A 12,565-nucleotide genomic window follows, 5' to 3' on the forward strand; every position below is an offset into this window, starting at 1 on the left:
AAGGTCTTATTGTTTAAGGATGATCACAATTTTTATATGATTATCAGCTAAAAAAGATCATTGTTTTCAAATTGCATATACAAGATTTATTTATTTTGTAAACTAAATGTCCATTGGCAAATATTTCTTGAATATTCTTGTCAGATTTATTAAGATATGCTGGACTATAAAGCAGTTTGTTTCCTAGGATTTCAGGATTTTTCCTTTTTGAGAATATCAAAAAGCTAGCAATATAGTATATTTTTATTGTAACATTCAACAAATTATTACCAGGTTGAACCTAACGAAAATAAAGAGCAGGTGATAGTTTTCTTCAAGATTCGTCCTGATGTCATTACACCAGATAACCTTCATAACAATATTATTGTGTCGTCAATGGTAGACTCTCCATTGAACACATTGTACCATGCTGTCCAAAAGGTATATGCTCCACTCATGTTGGAAGACGGGAAGTGGAGCAGAAATCTGGATCCAAAACTTCAAAGTTTGATTAGTGAACTGGAAGCCGGTCTTGGAGCTGCCATGAGGAAACAAGATCCTTCATTTAGAGGTAGAGGGAAAGAAGACGATTCAGATAACCTTGGAAGTAAGTAGCACATCTGAAAAGTTCACAAATATTATCAAGAACTAGAGATGCGAAGACCTTCCATTGTACCAGGAAAATATTTAGAAGGAGAAAAAAACTAGGAGAAATGTGCAACAGAACAAAAAATAAATAAAATGACTTTAGCTGGAAGCACATGGAAAAAAATTCTACAACTACACGAATATGATTTATGAATGTAGAATTGATTTATTTTTATAAAATTAAATCTTATTCTATTAATATTTGTCCTTGTCAGAAGATGATCTGAACTTCTTGGAGTTAATTTGAACCATTCCAAACTAATATTTATGGACAATTCAAGCTTCTGACAGGTTGTTGTTTTAAAAATTCAGACAAGTCAGGTGAATTGCCAGTCTGAATAAATTGCTATTTGTTTAATGCACCTTTGACTGGTAAAGAGTCAAACTATGACAGGTAATTTTTTCTAATTATGTAAAATAATCATTTCAGGTATTTTGAGCCCAGTAGATGAGTTTCAGTACTGGGGAGATTTGGCGAAGAGAGACGAGAGAGCTGCCACCTATGTTGACCTATTTAAGCCTGTATCGAAGGACTTTGGTGGATTGGATGCCATGTCACTACAGGATGTTATGGAGCTGGTAGATATTACCCAAGATGCACTGGATGATGTCTGGAAATGTATAGAATATGACCTATATCCTGAACCAAGAATGAAACATTTCATGGATGTTATTGGTAAACAAATTATTTGTATTCCTCCATTAGAGGATTGAGAGAACCAAGAATTTGGTTCAGTCTTATACTATGTCAATTACACTGTCTGGTCAAAAGTAAAATTAAAAAAAACCTACCTGATTAATAGATTTTAGTAAATACTGCCTTGAAGCAAAAGTTTAAATTGCTCTTACCTTTCTAAAAATGAAATACCAATTAAAATAACCAGTTGTTTTTTAAAGTTTAATAAAAAAAAAATGAATGAAAGAATATTGGAAAGAGAAAGAAGCCCGATTTGGTTATTTAATAGTATTGATTGAGTGTAAGGAATACAAAAGAACCTGGCTAGTGATGTAAGCATAAAGCCGTAATAATGCTAATTTTGAGAAAAATGACATTATTTAAATAAAATATTTTAGTTACAGAATTTCCTTCAAGTTTTGTTACATGATCAGTTCACACTATAACCAATGTTTTAACTAGGTGGCTCTCTGGGCCGATATATACAGAGGAAGTTGTCTGAGGAAGATTTATGGATGGGAAAATTTGGTCCAGTAAAGGAGTCGTTGAGGTCTGCTGTATCTATATGTGACAGGTGGCAAGGAGTTTGTGAAACACTGACCGGACAGTTCTGGAAACATTTCAAGGCTCATCCATGGAAAGGGGAGAGATATACACCTGATAACTTGAAAAAATTATCTGAGAGATTAGATGAGGTACCTTTTAGGGACTTTGTTTTTATGTTGAAATACATTTGACATCATTATTGACCATCTGCTTTTAAAATATCTTCAAAAAATATTCTTAAAATGTATAAAATATTTTCAAGATTATTTGCAGTGTCCAATATTTTATTGAAGCTGTGAAACTCCTTGACAATACCAAACCATGACATAAAGTTTTACTATTCAAATGTTTGATCTGAGTGATTTGTTTGGTTTCCCATACAAAAATATTAAAATTTATAAATTTTGTCAAATTACATTATTTTTCATAAATGTGTATTTCCATTGTACTTGAACATATAAAAGTACGTGCACTGGGAGCAAAATTGAGCATTAATTCCCATTCTCTTTTAGAATTTTACTTTTACAATGTGAAATTTTTATGCTGTACTATTGATAGTGAGAACTTAAAAAAAATAATTATTGTATTATATTGTTTAAAGATGTAATTGAGATATTTACATGCAACAGAAGATATTTTATATGTTCCAGATTTTAACCCTGAGAATTGTTCATGAACAACAAATAAGATTACTAAGTTCCCAAGAACAAAAGGAACTAAGAACTAATGAGGCATTCAACTCATTTCTTGGATTAAATCCCCTCCAATACAATCCATATACACAACCATTGTGGAATGCTGCCGTAGCACAATATGATAGAGTTATGGCACCTGTTGAGCAGAAAATTGCTGTAAAGTTGAAGCAACAACTGAAAGGACTTGAAGGTTATCCTCAGCAAGTAAGTTTTATACCAAGTTTTCTCTAATTCTTACCTGAATTAATTTTCCTGATGGTTGATAATATTTCATAGTTTGTTTGTTACCAAAATTCAATTATGATTTTAAATTTTCTTTGCTTTCCTTAAAATTTCCTTTTGTCATGTCCTTAAATATAGACCATGTCTGATGACTACACATATAAAGAACATATTTTTTGGCAGATGATTAAAAATTTGGCTACATTTCGTATAAAAAAGTAGTAAAACAAATTTTGCCACTGAATCTTGTGCAATATGACTTATTCACACTCAACAGTAACATTTTTAATACCTGGTTTATCATGTTTATGCTCAAAAAGATTCATGTTATACATTTTAATATTTGTCCTGAGTGGAGAAATATTGTATCACACTTGATGTAGTGGTAAAAACCTATATAGATAAGTTTATTATTAATATAATTTAGTAATTTTATCAAAACATTATTGCTATTCTAAATTTTTTCTTGATAACTCAAACAAATGAGTTATTTAGAGCTAATAGTTATAAAAACATTGATAACAGATTTAGTATTGATGAAATATTCAGTATGTATGGTTTTTTTTGTAGTTGTTGAGAGAGTTCCAGAGATATAAAGAATTAATCAAAAGACAGAATATCAACAGAGACATGGTATCTGAAAGGTAAACTTTGAACTGGCCATTTGAAACTATTCAATATTTACTGTTTTATTCAGGCAAGATTCAAGTATGTCCTAATGTGACTTCATTTAGAAATTATTTAAATTGATTTAATGGTCACAAATTGATGCTACTGGCAACATGTCAGTGGAGTCAGTAAATAGGTATATACGAATGATGCTTGCAAAATATTTAGAAATACAATACTGTATCTCATTTCTAGTTCAACTTAAATTATACATTCTAAATCATTTTTACCTTACTTCTGTGCTTGTATGCTCAGTTTCAGACCATTATATAATTAGTCATGAAACTGATGCACTGAAATTTGTTGTTTTATGCATTTAAATTTAAGATAATGCATGCATAAATTGCCATTATTCCACAATTGATTTTACAATCACAAGGAGCTGGAGACTTGACATTGCAATATTTCTTGTATTCTGTAAGACCATAAAGATTGTGATTGCTGCATCCCTAAAGTACATGTCTTATATGTGAGGCTACTGATCAACTAGAAATCCTTTTCCTCTTTTTGCAGGGAAACTTTACTTGGTCAGTTGACTGTACAAATCAGAGAAGCTGAAGATGACTTTCAGAAGAGAACAGGACAGAGAGCCGGGGGAAAAGGAATACCTAAGGGAAAAAATTTACCTGAAATTGTCAATTCTATTGTATATGTTAGACAAACAGAAGCCAGGGTATGTTCAAATTTTTTTCAAATAATTATTTTGAAATGAAAAAGTGTGTCAAAATGGACACTCGATTCTGTTAGTTGGAAATATTTTTAGGGAACTCACAATTTGTAACATTTAAAAAATGTATATTCTGTAGACCATTTGTTGTTGTTTTTTTATTCTTTCACAATAAAAAAAGAAATCTAATTCAATAGCATTCAAATTAACAATGACATCTCTAATTTTTCTTTACAATGAAAGACACATTACAAAAAAAGGAAAAAGGTATTTGATAGATTGTATATTTTGAATCATAAATGCGGTCCGCATCAAGAATTAAAGTTTTACAAATTTTTATACAACAAATTGTAATTAATTGAAATTAAGGGAATTAGCAAAATACTAAGGTTATTTTCTTTGACCATTAAGTATGTACATTTTGTTACCATCACATTATATGGACACATTTCTGAATGAAAAAAATTACCTGTTAAATATAGTTTGACTTCAATGAGTTTTATCATTACTTTATAGCTTGAAGAAACCATGAAAACAGCTGAGACATTGCTTGGAGATTTGGCAGGATATAAAAAGTTCTACAAAGATGGACATGATTTATTGGAAGAACTTAGAACATGGAGGAATGAATCATTTGATGACTGGTCCAGGGACATTTTAGATCAAATAAATGATACAAGGAATCCACTTAGGTAATATTCAGACTAAGATTATGTATATATTCTTTTGACCTTAGCCTTAAGATGGTATTTTTTTTTGTCCAGATCAGTTCCAGTATTAACCTGCTTCAGACTTTCACATCAAATTATAACTTGCATATCTGTTTTAAGTTTAGAATGTACACGGAAATTGAACACAATTCAGACTATTTACCCTATTCTTGATTGCAGATACATCTAACACTGGGTTAAACATGCTTTGTGAGATCTCTTCCCTCCCCCTATATCTCTAGACAATGTTAAATAAGCAAACACACAGCAATAATACAGTAATATATATCAGACAAATAGTGAATGAATCCACAGTAATTGTAACATTATTATAGTCATATCAGAAATGTATTGAATTATTTAATAGTTTGGAAACCAGTGGAAGGCTGATGGAATTAAATCATAAAACAGGAAAGTTACATGTGAACTATGGTGACAGACTGGTAACCTTGATGAGAGAGGTCAGACAGCTTGGGTCAATGGGGTTTGCTGTACCAGCAAAAATACAACATGTTTCTAATACAGCTCAAAAGTTCTACAGACATGGAGTCGTTTTGAAACAGGTTATTACATGTTACAAAAATCATTAATATCATTCAATGACCAAAATTCTGATTGTAAATTATAGAAAAAATTAACCTGAAGCGGGACGAACAAACGGACGAACGAACGGACGAACGGAGGCACATACCAGAAAACATAATGCCCCTCTACTATCGTAGGTGGGGCATAAAAAACTGTATAAATCTGGATAATATAATGATGGTTTTAAATCATTATTTAGATAGTTTAGATTTTTAGATAATTCAAAAGACAGTTTTACAGTTTAGATAATAGTTGTTTCAATTTCTTAACATTTCTATATTTTATTCCTTTTCAATTTTTGGTTGGATAAGTAAGCCTTGTTAAGTTTGTGCTATTAAAAAAGATTTATTTTTGTGTTGGTTATAATTAAAGCTAATAATTTAAAAATATGCCGTGTGTAAAATGTAGCAAAATTTAACTCTCATCATCAAATGAAAGCGATGTTGACATCTGTATTTCTTTTTTTACTTTTTCAGGTTGCTCATTTCTACAACTCGATTGACCAACAGATGATACCCAGTCAACAAGCTATGATGTTAGATTCTGCTCTATCTTTTGAGAAACTTGTCAAGAATCCGAGATCTGGTAATGTATATTTTCCTTACTTTAGATTGTTTAAATTTTATATTTGTTAGAAATTTGTATTTCATTTAGTTAAACTTATATCATTTAAAGTCCTGCATATATGTTTAAAGCATTTTTGATTATATACTATCAATATTTCTCATTCAACATACACGATCAAAAGTATTCAAAAACTCTACATAAAATTCATAGGCACAAATAGCAGGAAATGATAAAAAAAAAACATACATCATAAACATGATTTGTTATGTATTTATTTTGTCCTGATAACGACTGTTAGGTGTGCTGCTCATCAAAATTTGGTAGCCTGAACAATTAACGCAATTAATCATTTAAAAAACTAAGAATAGTGGTGTTAAACAAAAAATGTCTTCTGACCTTCACATATTTTTATTTCTGGAACAATCCTGACTTTTACACACTTCGATACATTTTTACAATGAGTACATATATTTATAATTATAGGAAGTAAAACTAAGGGAGAGAATGTAGAGATTACCTGGGACAACCCAGAGGAATTAGATAACTATATCCACAAATTACAGAAAGCTGCCGAAAGACTTACAACAGAGAATAGAAGACTAAGAAAGTCTCATTTTACTATCACTGATAAGGTAAGTCTAATATAATGTCATAGCAGGGTGTATTTGTCTTTTTATGTGTCTAGTATTTTAATAGATGAATTTTAGATAATAAAATTTTTTGTAGACAACACTCTTTCTTCTGCAAGTTCTGAATGCCAAACTTGCTATGAACTTTTTATTTCACTATTATATACTAGGTTTTAGAAAATAGTGCTTTTCCAGAGAAAACTAATCACAACACAGAACTAACTTTACTTGTTACTTGATGAAACTCAATTAACTTAATGTTCTGAAAAATTTCTCACATACTAAATTTCCTCTTCTTATGTGTGGGAAAGAAAGAATAAGGATTAAGGATTGCATCATTATCATGCTCAATTTGATTAAAAGAATTGAAAATGTGAGCCTGTAATTTTAATTCTACATGATAAGCATGCAAAAAGATTGTGAAAGTTCTAAAAATCATCAAATTTAAGTACATTGTTTATATTGGTAAAGATAATGAAACCTCTTACAGCTAATTTCCTAAAGCTTGTAGAGTAAAACTTTGGTTAGCTTGCCTGCTTAGTTTGTATATTGTTTAATTGTAATTGGGATAATGTTCAATTAATTGTAATATGATATATACAGGTTAAACTATGCCTATATAAATTGTTTAAAGATGTCAATCTTATTAACAAAGCTCGTTTAAACAATTATACAAACAAAGCAAGCAAGCCAACCACAGTTTTGCTTTACATGCATTAGGAAATTAGCTGTAAAGAGTTAATAAAACCTGATTATATTATTTACTGCTTTATATAACAGGTGACACAGATGATGAACATTGACTTGTTACGACAACAACAGAAATGGAAGGATAGTTTAATGGATATCAGACACATGATGGCTGGATTGGTACAGCAAGTGAGTTAGATTTTAGAAATGAAAGTACTGAAATTTATGATTTGCCAGGTCAATCTGATATTTTGACAGTCATATATGCACTTTAACTGGTGAAGAAGAGTAGAGCAACGTTTACAGACAAATTCCCAAATTGATGGTTGAATTTCTTATACAGAAATGTTATTCCTATGTATTTGCATTGCAAAACAAATTTCTTTTGATAGAAAAAAAAGATATAAGGCTTTTAAGTCATTATCTCTTAAACAATAAACTTGATAAATATATATCTAATGATAAATAAATGAGTATTTCAAGTACTTGGCTTTGAACATTCCTGATGAGGGTATTTCCTGAAATAGTGCTTTGGACACATGAAATATATAAAGTATTGTTTTCATTTTTGATAATTTAGTCATTTTGAATCTCAGGGATTTTCTGCTGACATGATGAAACCATGGAAAGCCCACTGGGATAGACAGCTGTATAAGGCATTGGAACATCAATATCAGATGGGACTGGAAGCTCTTAATGAGAACTTACCAGAAATCAAAGTAGAGCTCACATACAGGTAGGTCACTTATCATTGGAACATCAGTATCAGATGGGATTAGAAGCTCTTAATGAGAACTTACCAGAAATCAAAGTAGAGCTCACGTACAGGTAGGTCACTAATCATTGGAACATCAATATCAGATGGGACTGGAAGCTCTTAATGAGACCTTACCAGAAATCAAAGTAGAGCTCACATACAGGTAGGTCACTTATCATTGGAACATCAATATCAGATGGGACTGGAAGCTCTTAATGAGAACTTACCAGAAATCAAAATAGAGCTCACATACAGGTATCTCATTCACAATAGTTGTATATTCGTAAGGTGCCAAAAAAAGTAAAATAAACAAAATACCAAACATTAGTGAAAATTTAAAAAGAAGTCACTTATCAAATGGCAAAATCAAAAGCTCAAACACATCAAATGAATGGAAAACTACTGACAATTTCCTAAATTGGTACAGGTATTTCCTTATGTAGAAAAATTTAAACCTTGTATTATAGCTAGCCAAAGCTCTCACTTTTATAACAGTCACATAAAATTCCATTATATTGACAAAAATATCATGTTAAAAGTTAAACTTAGAATTAATAAGTCCAACAATAAGTCAGTCAGCATTGTTCAATATGAATGAAGAATTTGTAACTCACCATCAGTGATGCATATATAAATATTGCTTTTCCTATTTTAATATCCCCATTATTTTTTTAACGGCTATAATTTCACACAGTATCTGATTACAAACTGTAACACTTCTTTTGGGAATAAAATGCATTTAAGTGAATTTGATTTTGTTTTATAAAAGTTTAATATCTTTATAGACAACAACAGTTACAGTTTAGACCTCCATTTGAAGAGATCAAGGCTAAATATTTCCGTGAGATGAAGAGATTTATCAGCATACCCAACCATTTCAAAGGCGTGAGTGAAGATGCTACCAATCTCATCTTCCCCGCCATTATAGACAGGAATGCTGAAGGATTTATCACTTGTTACAAGAAAGCTGATGTCTTATTTAAAAGGCTGGATGAGGCTCAGACTCAATTCAAGGTAAAATTGTACTTAATTAAATTCACATGTACAAGTGGGGGAGGGGTGGTCTAGTATGGGTATCAAATCCATGGCAGTATAATCAGTTTGTTGATTTATTGAGGGACTTTTTTTTCAAAAGTTCTCCTTAATTTGAAGTTTATATAGTCATCTTATATCTTATAATTATACATGCACAATTTAACACGTTTACTTTTTAATTTTTTTTCAGGAATGGGTGGTTTTAGGAGCTGTTGACTTGGACGACTTTGTAGAGAAACATCTGACCCAGTTGTCTGACTGGGAGAAAAACTTCAAAGGTCTGAAACTGAGAGGAAGAGATGCAGAGAAATTGCCAAAGTAAGAACAAGGGTCTGGAAAAGGGAGGGGGTCTTCATTTTGGTTTTCTTTTTTGTTTTAGGTAATTATTCTCTATTCTTTATAAGCTTTGTGGATTATTCTTTTTAGTATATATTCTAATACACCAATCATTTTCTTTTCTTTATATTTTTTACCCTTTTTTCTCTATTTATCTGTTTTCTTACCTCTTTAATGTACTCTGTTAACCCTATCCTGGCCTTCATTCATAAAAGAATTTGATGAATATTTTTAAATATCAGGGAAATGTATATTGTAATTTTCTGCTTTTTTTCCAGAGAAATACTTTTCCTTTTTTATTCAAACAACATTAATTGATAGGGTACATCCACATATATTTGAAGTAGTATTATACATTTATACATTTATGTATTAAATTGAACACTTTAACCTAAGAGTTTGGATAGTTTTTATTCAGTCAAGTCCATTTCATAACAATCTTTGATGATATATTGGTACTATTTTATGCAGAAGTTTAAGTAGACATCCATAGTGTAATGTCAGCTACAGTTTGTATCCATATTCAAATGATAATGTAAAAAACCACTCTTCAATGTTACATCATGATGGCACATTTTATGCTTTGCTTGCCAAAGTTGTATATAGAAGTCTTAAGGCCAAAAAAAATATATGTCTGTTTCCTGTTTCCCGACCGACCCTAACTCAAACCCCCGACCCTAGATCTTTTTATTCAATTCCGGAAAAAAGTCGTTTCCGTTCCGACTCAAACCCCCCAACCCTAGATCTTTTTTTCAATTCTGGAAAAAAAATCGTTTTCTGTCAGATCCATATCCGTATCTTACTATGCCCAAACAATCAAAATGGCTGCCCCCAGCACAAATGTGCTACAACTAAGGTTTAAAAAATGTCAGCACTGCGAGAATTGTTCAATTAAAGCTTCTTTAAAGAGATTAAATCATTTTGGGGCACAGGACTCTAACCAAACATGACATTTAGAAGAATGCAAATCTGACAGAGAGTTCAAAAAAAAAAAAAAAAAAAAAAAAAAAAAAATTCCCAACCTACCAACCCTGATTTATTTGCGTTGGAAGCAGGAAAAAACATGTATTTTTTTTCGCCCTAATGATAACATTGAGAATGGAAATGCAGAAATGTCAACACAGCAAAGTAATCCCTCACCCGAAGGTGGGCTTCAGCTGGCATTACATAAAAAAGTGTACAAGTTCAGTGCACGTGATAATCAACATTAGCTTCAAAACATATAAATGAAGTAGAATTTAAAAACTTACAAGACTAATAAAGGCCAGAGACTCCTGACTTGGGACAGGTGCAACAATGTGGTAGGGGTTAAGTTAAACATAGTTCTTTTGTATCTTCACAGCACATCATCTTGGTTTTTTTCTTCATTTCAGTCAAGTTAAGATAGATTGTATAACAGTGAACACCACACCAGTCAAAGGAGTGATTGATGATCATATACAGAGACTGTTTGATGCTCTTCTCAATTCCCTGAGAAAGTCTATAAGTACAGAGGTCAACACCATAGATAGCTTCCTGAAGGAGGCCATGGAAACACTGTCCAAAAGACCACAAAGTGTGGAGGAGATCGGGGAAGCCAATTCTAAACATGCTGAGTTTTTGAAAACCAAAAAAGATGTAAGATCAATTTTTCAAATTTTGTTACTGCTTGCAGGTTCCTAGTTTTTGCTACAGGGTTTGAGAAAAGTAATTTCAATCTAATACATGTAAATAATAGAACTGAAATTCTTATGCAATTTGGATGTATTATTATTTATCATTGGCTAAAAGTTGCCATTTATTCCACAGTTGACCAGGCGTAACTAAGGAGGGACCGCCATTTTGAATTGATGAATCAACAAATGTTCCATTACTACTATATAATCGAAAATAAAACAACACCAACCTTGAATTTGCCGTTTTAATGTAATTTTATCCGAATTTGAAGCGTACAAGTAACGTCATAACCTCCAGTTTGTAAGTTTTCATTTGTATGACGTCACGTTTAGCCATGATGTCTGTGCCAAAATCATCCATGAAGATTTTTTTTATTTGACAAATTTAGAATTTTTTTCAAGTTTTATCGTACTTTTTCTTTTTGTAATGCATTAGAATTGGAATAACAGTACTATAGTTGAAGAGTTGCCACTGTCAATTTTGATTTGACGGTCGCAAATCTCCGTTTTACTGTCTCCGCTACGCGTTGCCAGTAAAACTGCATTTGCGACCGTCAAATCTACAATTGCAACAGTGGCAACTCTTCAACTACAGTACTGTTATTCCTTAAATGCAAAACAGGTTAGTGTGAATTATTGAGGTGCTTTCTTTATGCTAATAATGTGAAAAGGTAGGTATTGCATTCTGTCTCTCAGATATCTTATGCATTCTGTATGCAGCTTTTCCTGACATTGAAAAATGATTGATCATGCTTCAATAATTGCATTAATAAATGCTTGCAATAAATTCTGAATCTACAGTAACTGAACAAATTATAAGTAGGTACCATTATCTTTTATCAAATTAGATATCAACTTTAAGATGTTTTTCAAGGTGGTACCTAACACTACAGGGAGATAACTCTGTAAAATCAGCTAAACGTTTTAATAACATTGTATTGTTAAGGGAATATTAAGCTTCTCAAGGATCAAAATTAGTGTTTGGCAAACTGCTATATAACCAGTGTAATTTTTCTGATAAAACAGTTGGTTCAAGTTTTTTATTTTTTTTATATTTTTGTCAATGGGTCAAAGTAAATACTTTGTAAAAAATTTAAGAAAATTAAAAGAGCCTAATTAATTTTAGTTAAAGTGTTGGGTACCACCATATAAATACATTTTTCCTGCTGTTGAAAAATATTGATGTGGAAAACTTTTTTTATGTATTTGTATATCTTGATAGGTTAGTCCCCTGTTTGAGAAGGCTGAAGCTAAGAACAAGTTGTTGAGGTCTGTAGCTGGTGGAGGAGTGGACTCATTGAGTCAATTACAAGCATTCTGGGACAAATTTGAATTGATGATGGAAAGTCACCAACTGATGGTCAAAGAACAGGTTAGTTAACTTATCTTTAACTCATGAACAAGATAAAATTTCAAAAACAGCCCCTTGCATAATTGAATTCAATAATTTAAGGACACAGAAATTCAAAGACAAGAAATATGCCAAATAAAACCCTGGA

The 12,565-nt window shown here is 31.4% G+C and overlaps 1 protein-coding gene across 5 annotated transcripts in view; it reads left to right on the plus strand.

Moving 5' to 3' along the window:
• LOC134697361 (cytoplasmic dynein 2 heavy chain 1-like) overlaps positions 1-12,565 on the plus strand; it is a 70,683-nt gene that overhangs the window by 1,561 nt on the left and 56,557 nt on the right. For 3 of the 5 annotated variants that reach the window (XM_063559589.1, XM_063559590.1, XM_063559591.1), the window contains exons 3-18: positions 274-586; positions 1,058-1,303; positions 1,766-1,998; positions 2,500-2,748; positions 3,337-3,410; positions 3,949-4,108; positions 4,619-4,794; positions 5,180-5,375; positions 5,874-5,982; positions 6,448-6,596; positions 7,374-7,472; positions 7,880-8,019; positions 8,826-9,054; positions 9,266-9,393; positions 10,785-11,028; positions 12,289-12,438. In XM_063559589.1, coding sequence (XP_063415659.1) covers positions 274-586; positions 1,058-1,303; positions 1,766-1,998; positions 2,500-2,748; positions 3,337-3,410; positions 3,949-4,108; positions 4,619-4,794; positions 5,180-5,375; positions 5,874-5,982; positions 6,448-6,596; positions 7,374-7,472; positions 7,880-8,019; positions 8,826-9,054; positions 9,266-9,393; positions 10,785-11,028; positions 12,289-12,438 — 2,895 coding nt within the window. Of the gene's footprint in view, positions 1-273; positions 587-1,057; positions 1,304-1,765; positions 1,999-2,499; positions 2,749-3,336; positions 3,411-3,948; positions 4,109-4,618; positions 4,795-5,179; positions 5,376-5,873; positions 5,983-6,447; positions 6,597-7,373; positions 7,473-7,879; positions 8,020-8,062; positions 8,296-8,825; positions 9,055-9,265; positions 9,394-10,784; positions 11,029-12,288; positions 12,439-12,565 lie in introns of those variants that run through there. The other 2 variants (XM_063559594.1, XM_063559593.1) reach the window with 2 other exon arrangements.

The sequence above is a fragment of the Mytilus trossulus genome, chromosome 14 (assembly GCF_036588685.1).
Source record: "Mytilus trossulus isolate FHL-02 chromosome 14, PNRI_Mtr1.1.1.hap1, whole genome shotgun sequence".
In the NCBI taxonomy this organism is placed as follows: domain Eukaryota; kingdom Metazoa; phylum Mollusca; class Bivalvia; order Mytilida; family Mytilidae; genus Mytilus; species Mytilus trossulus.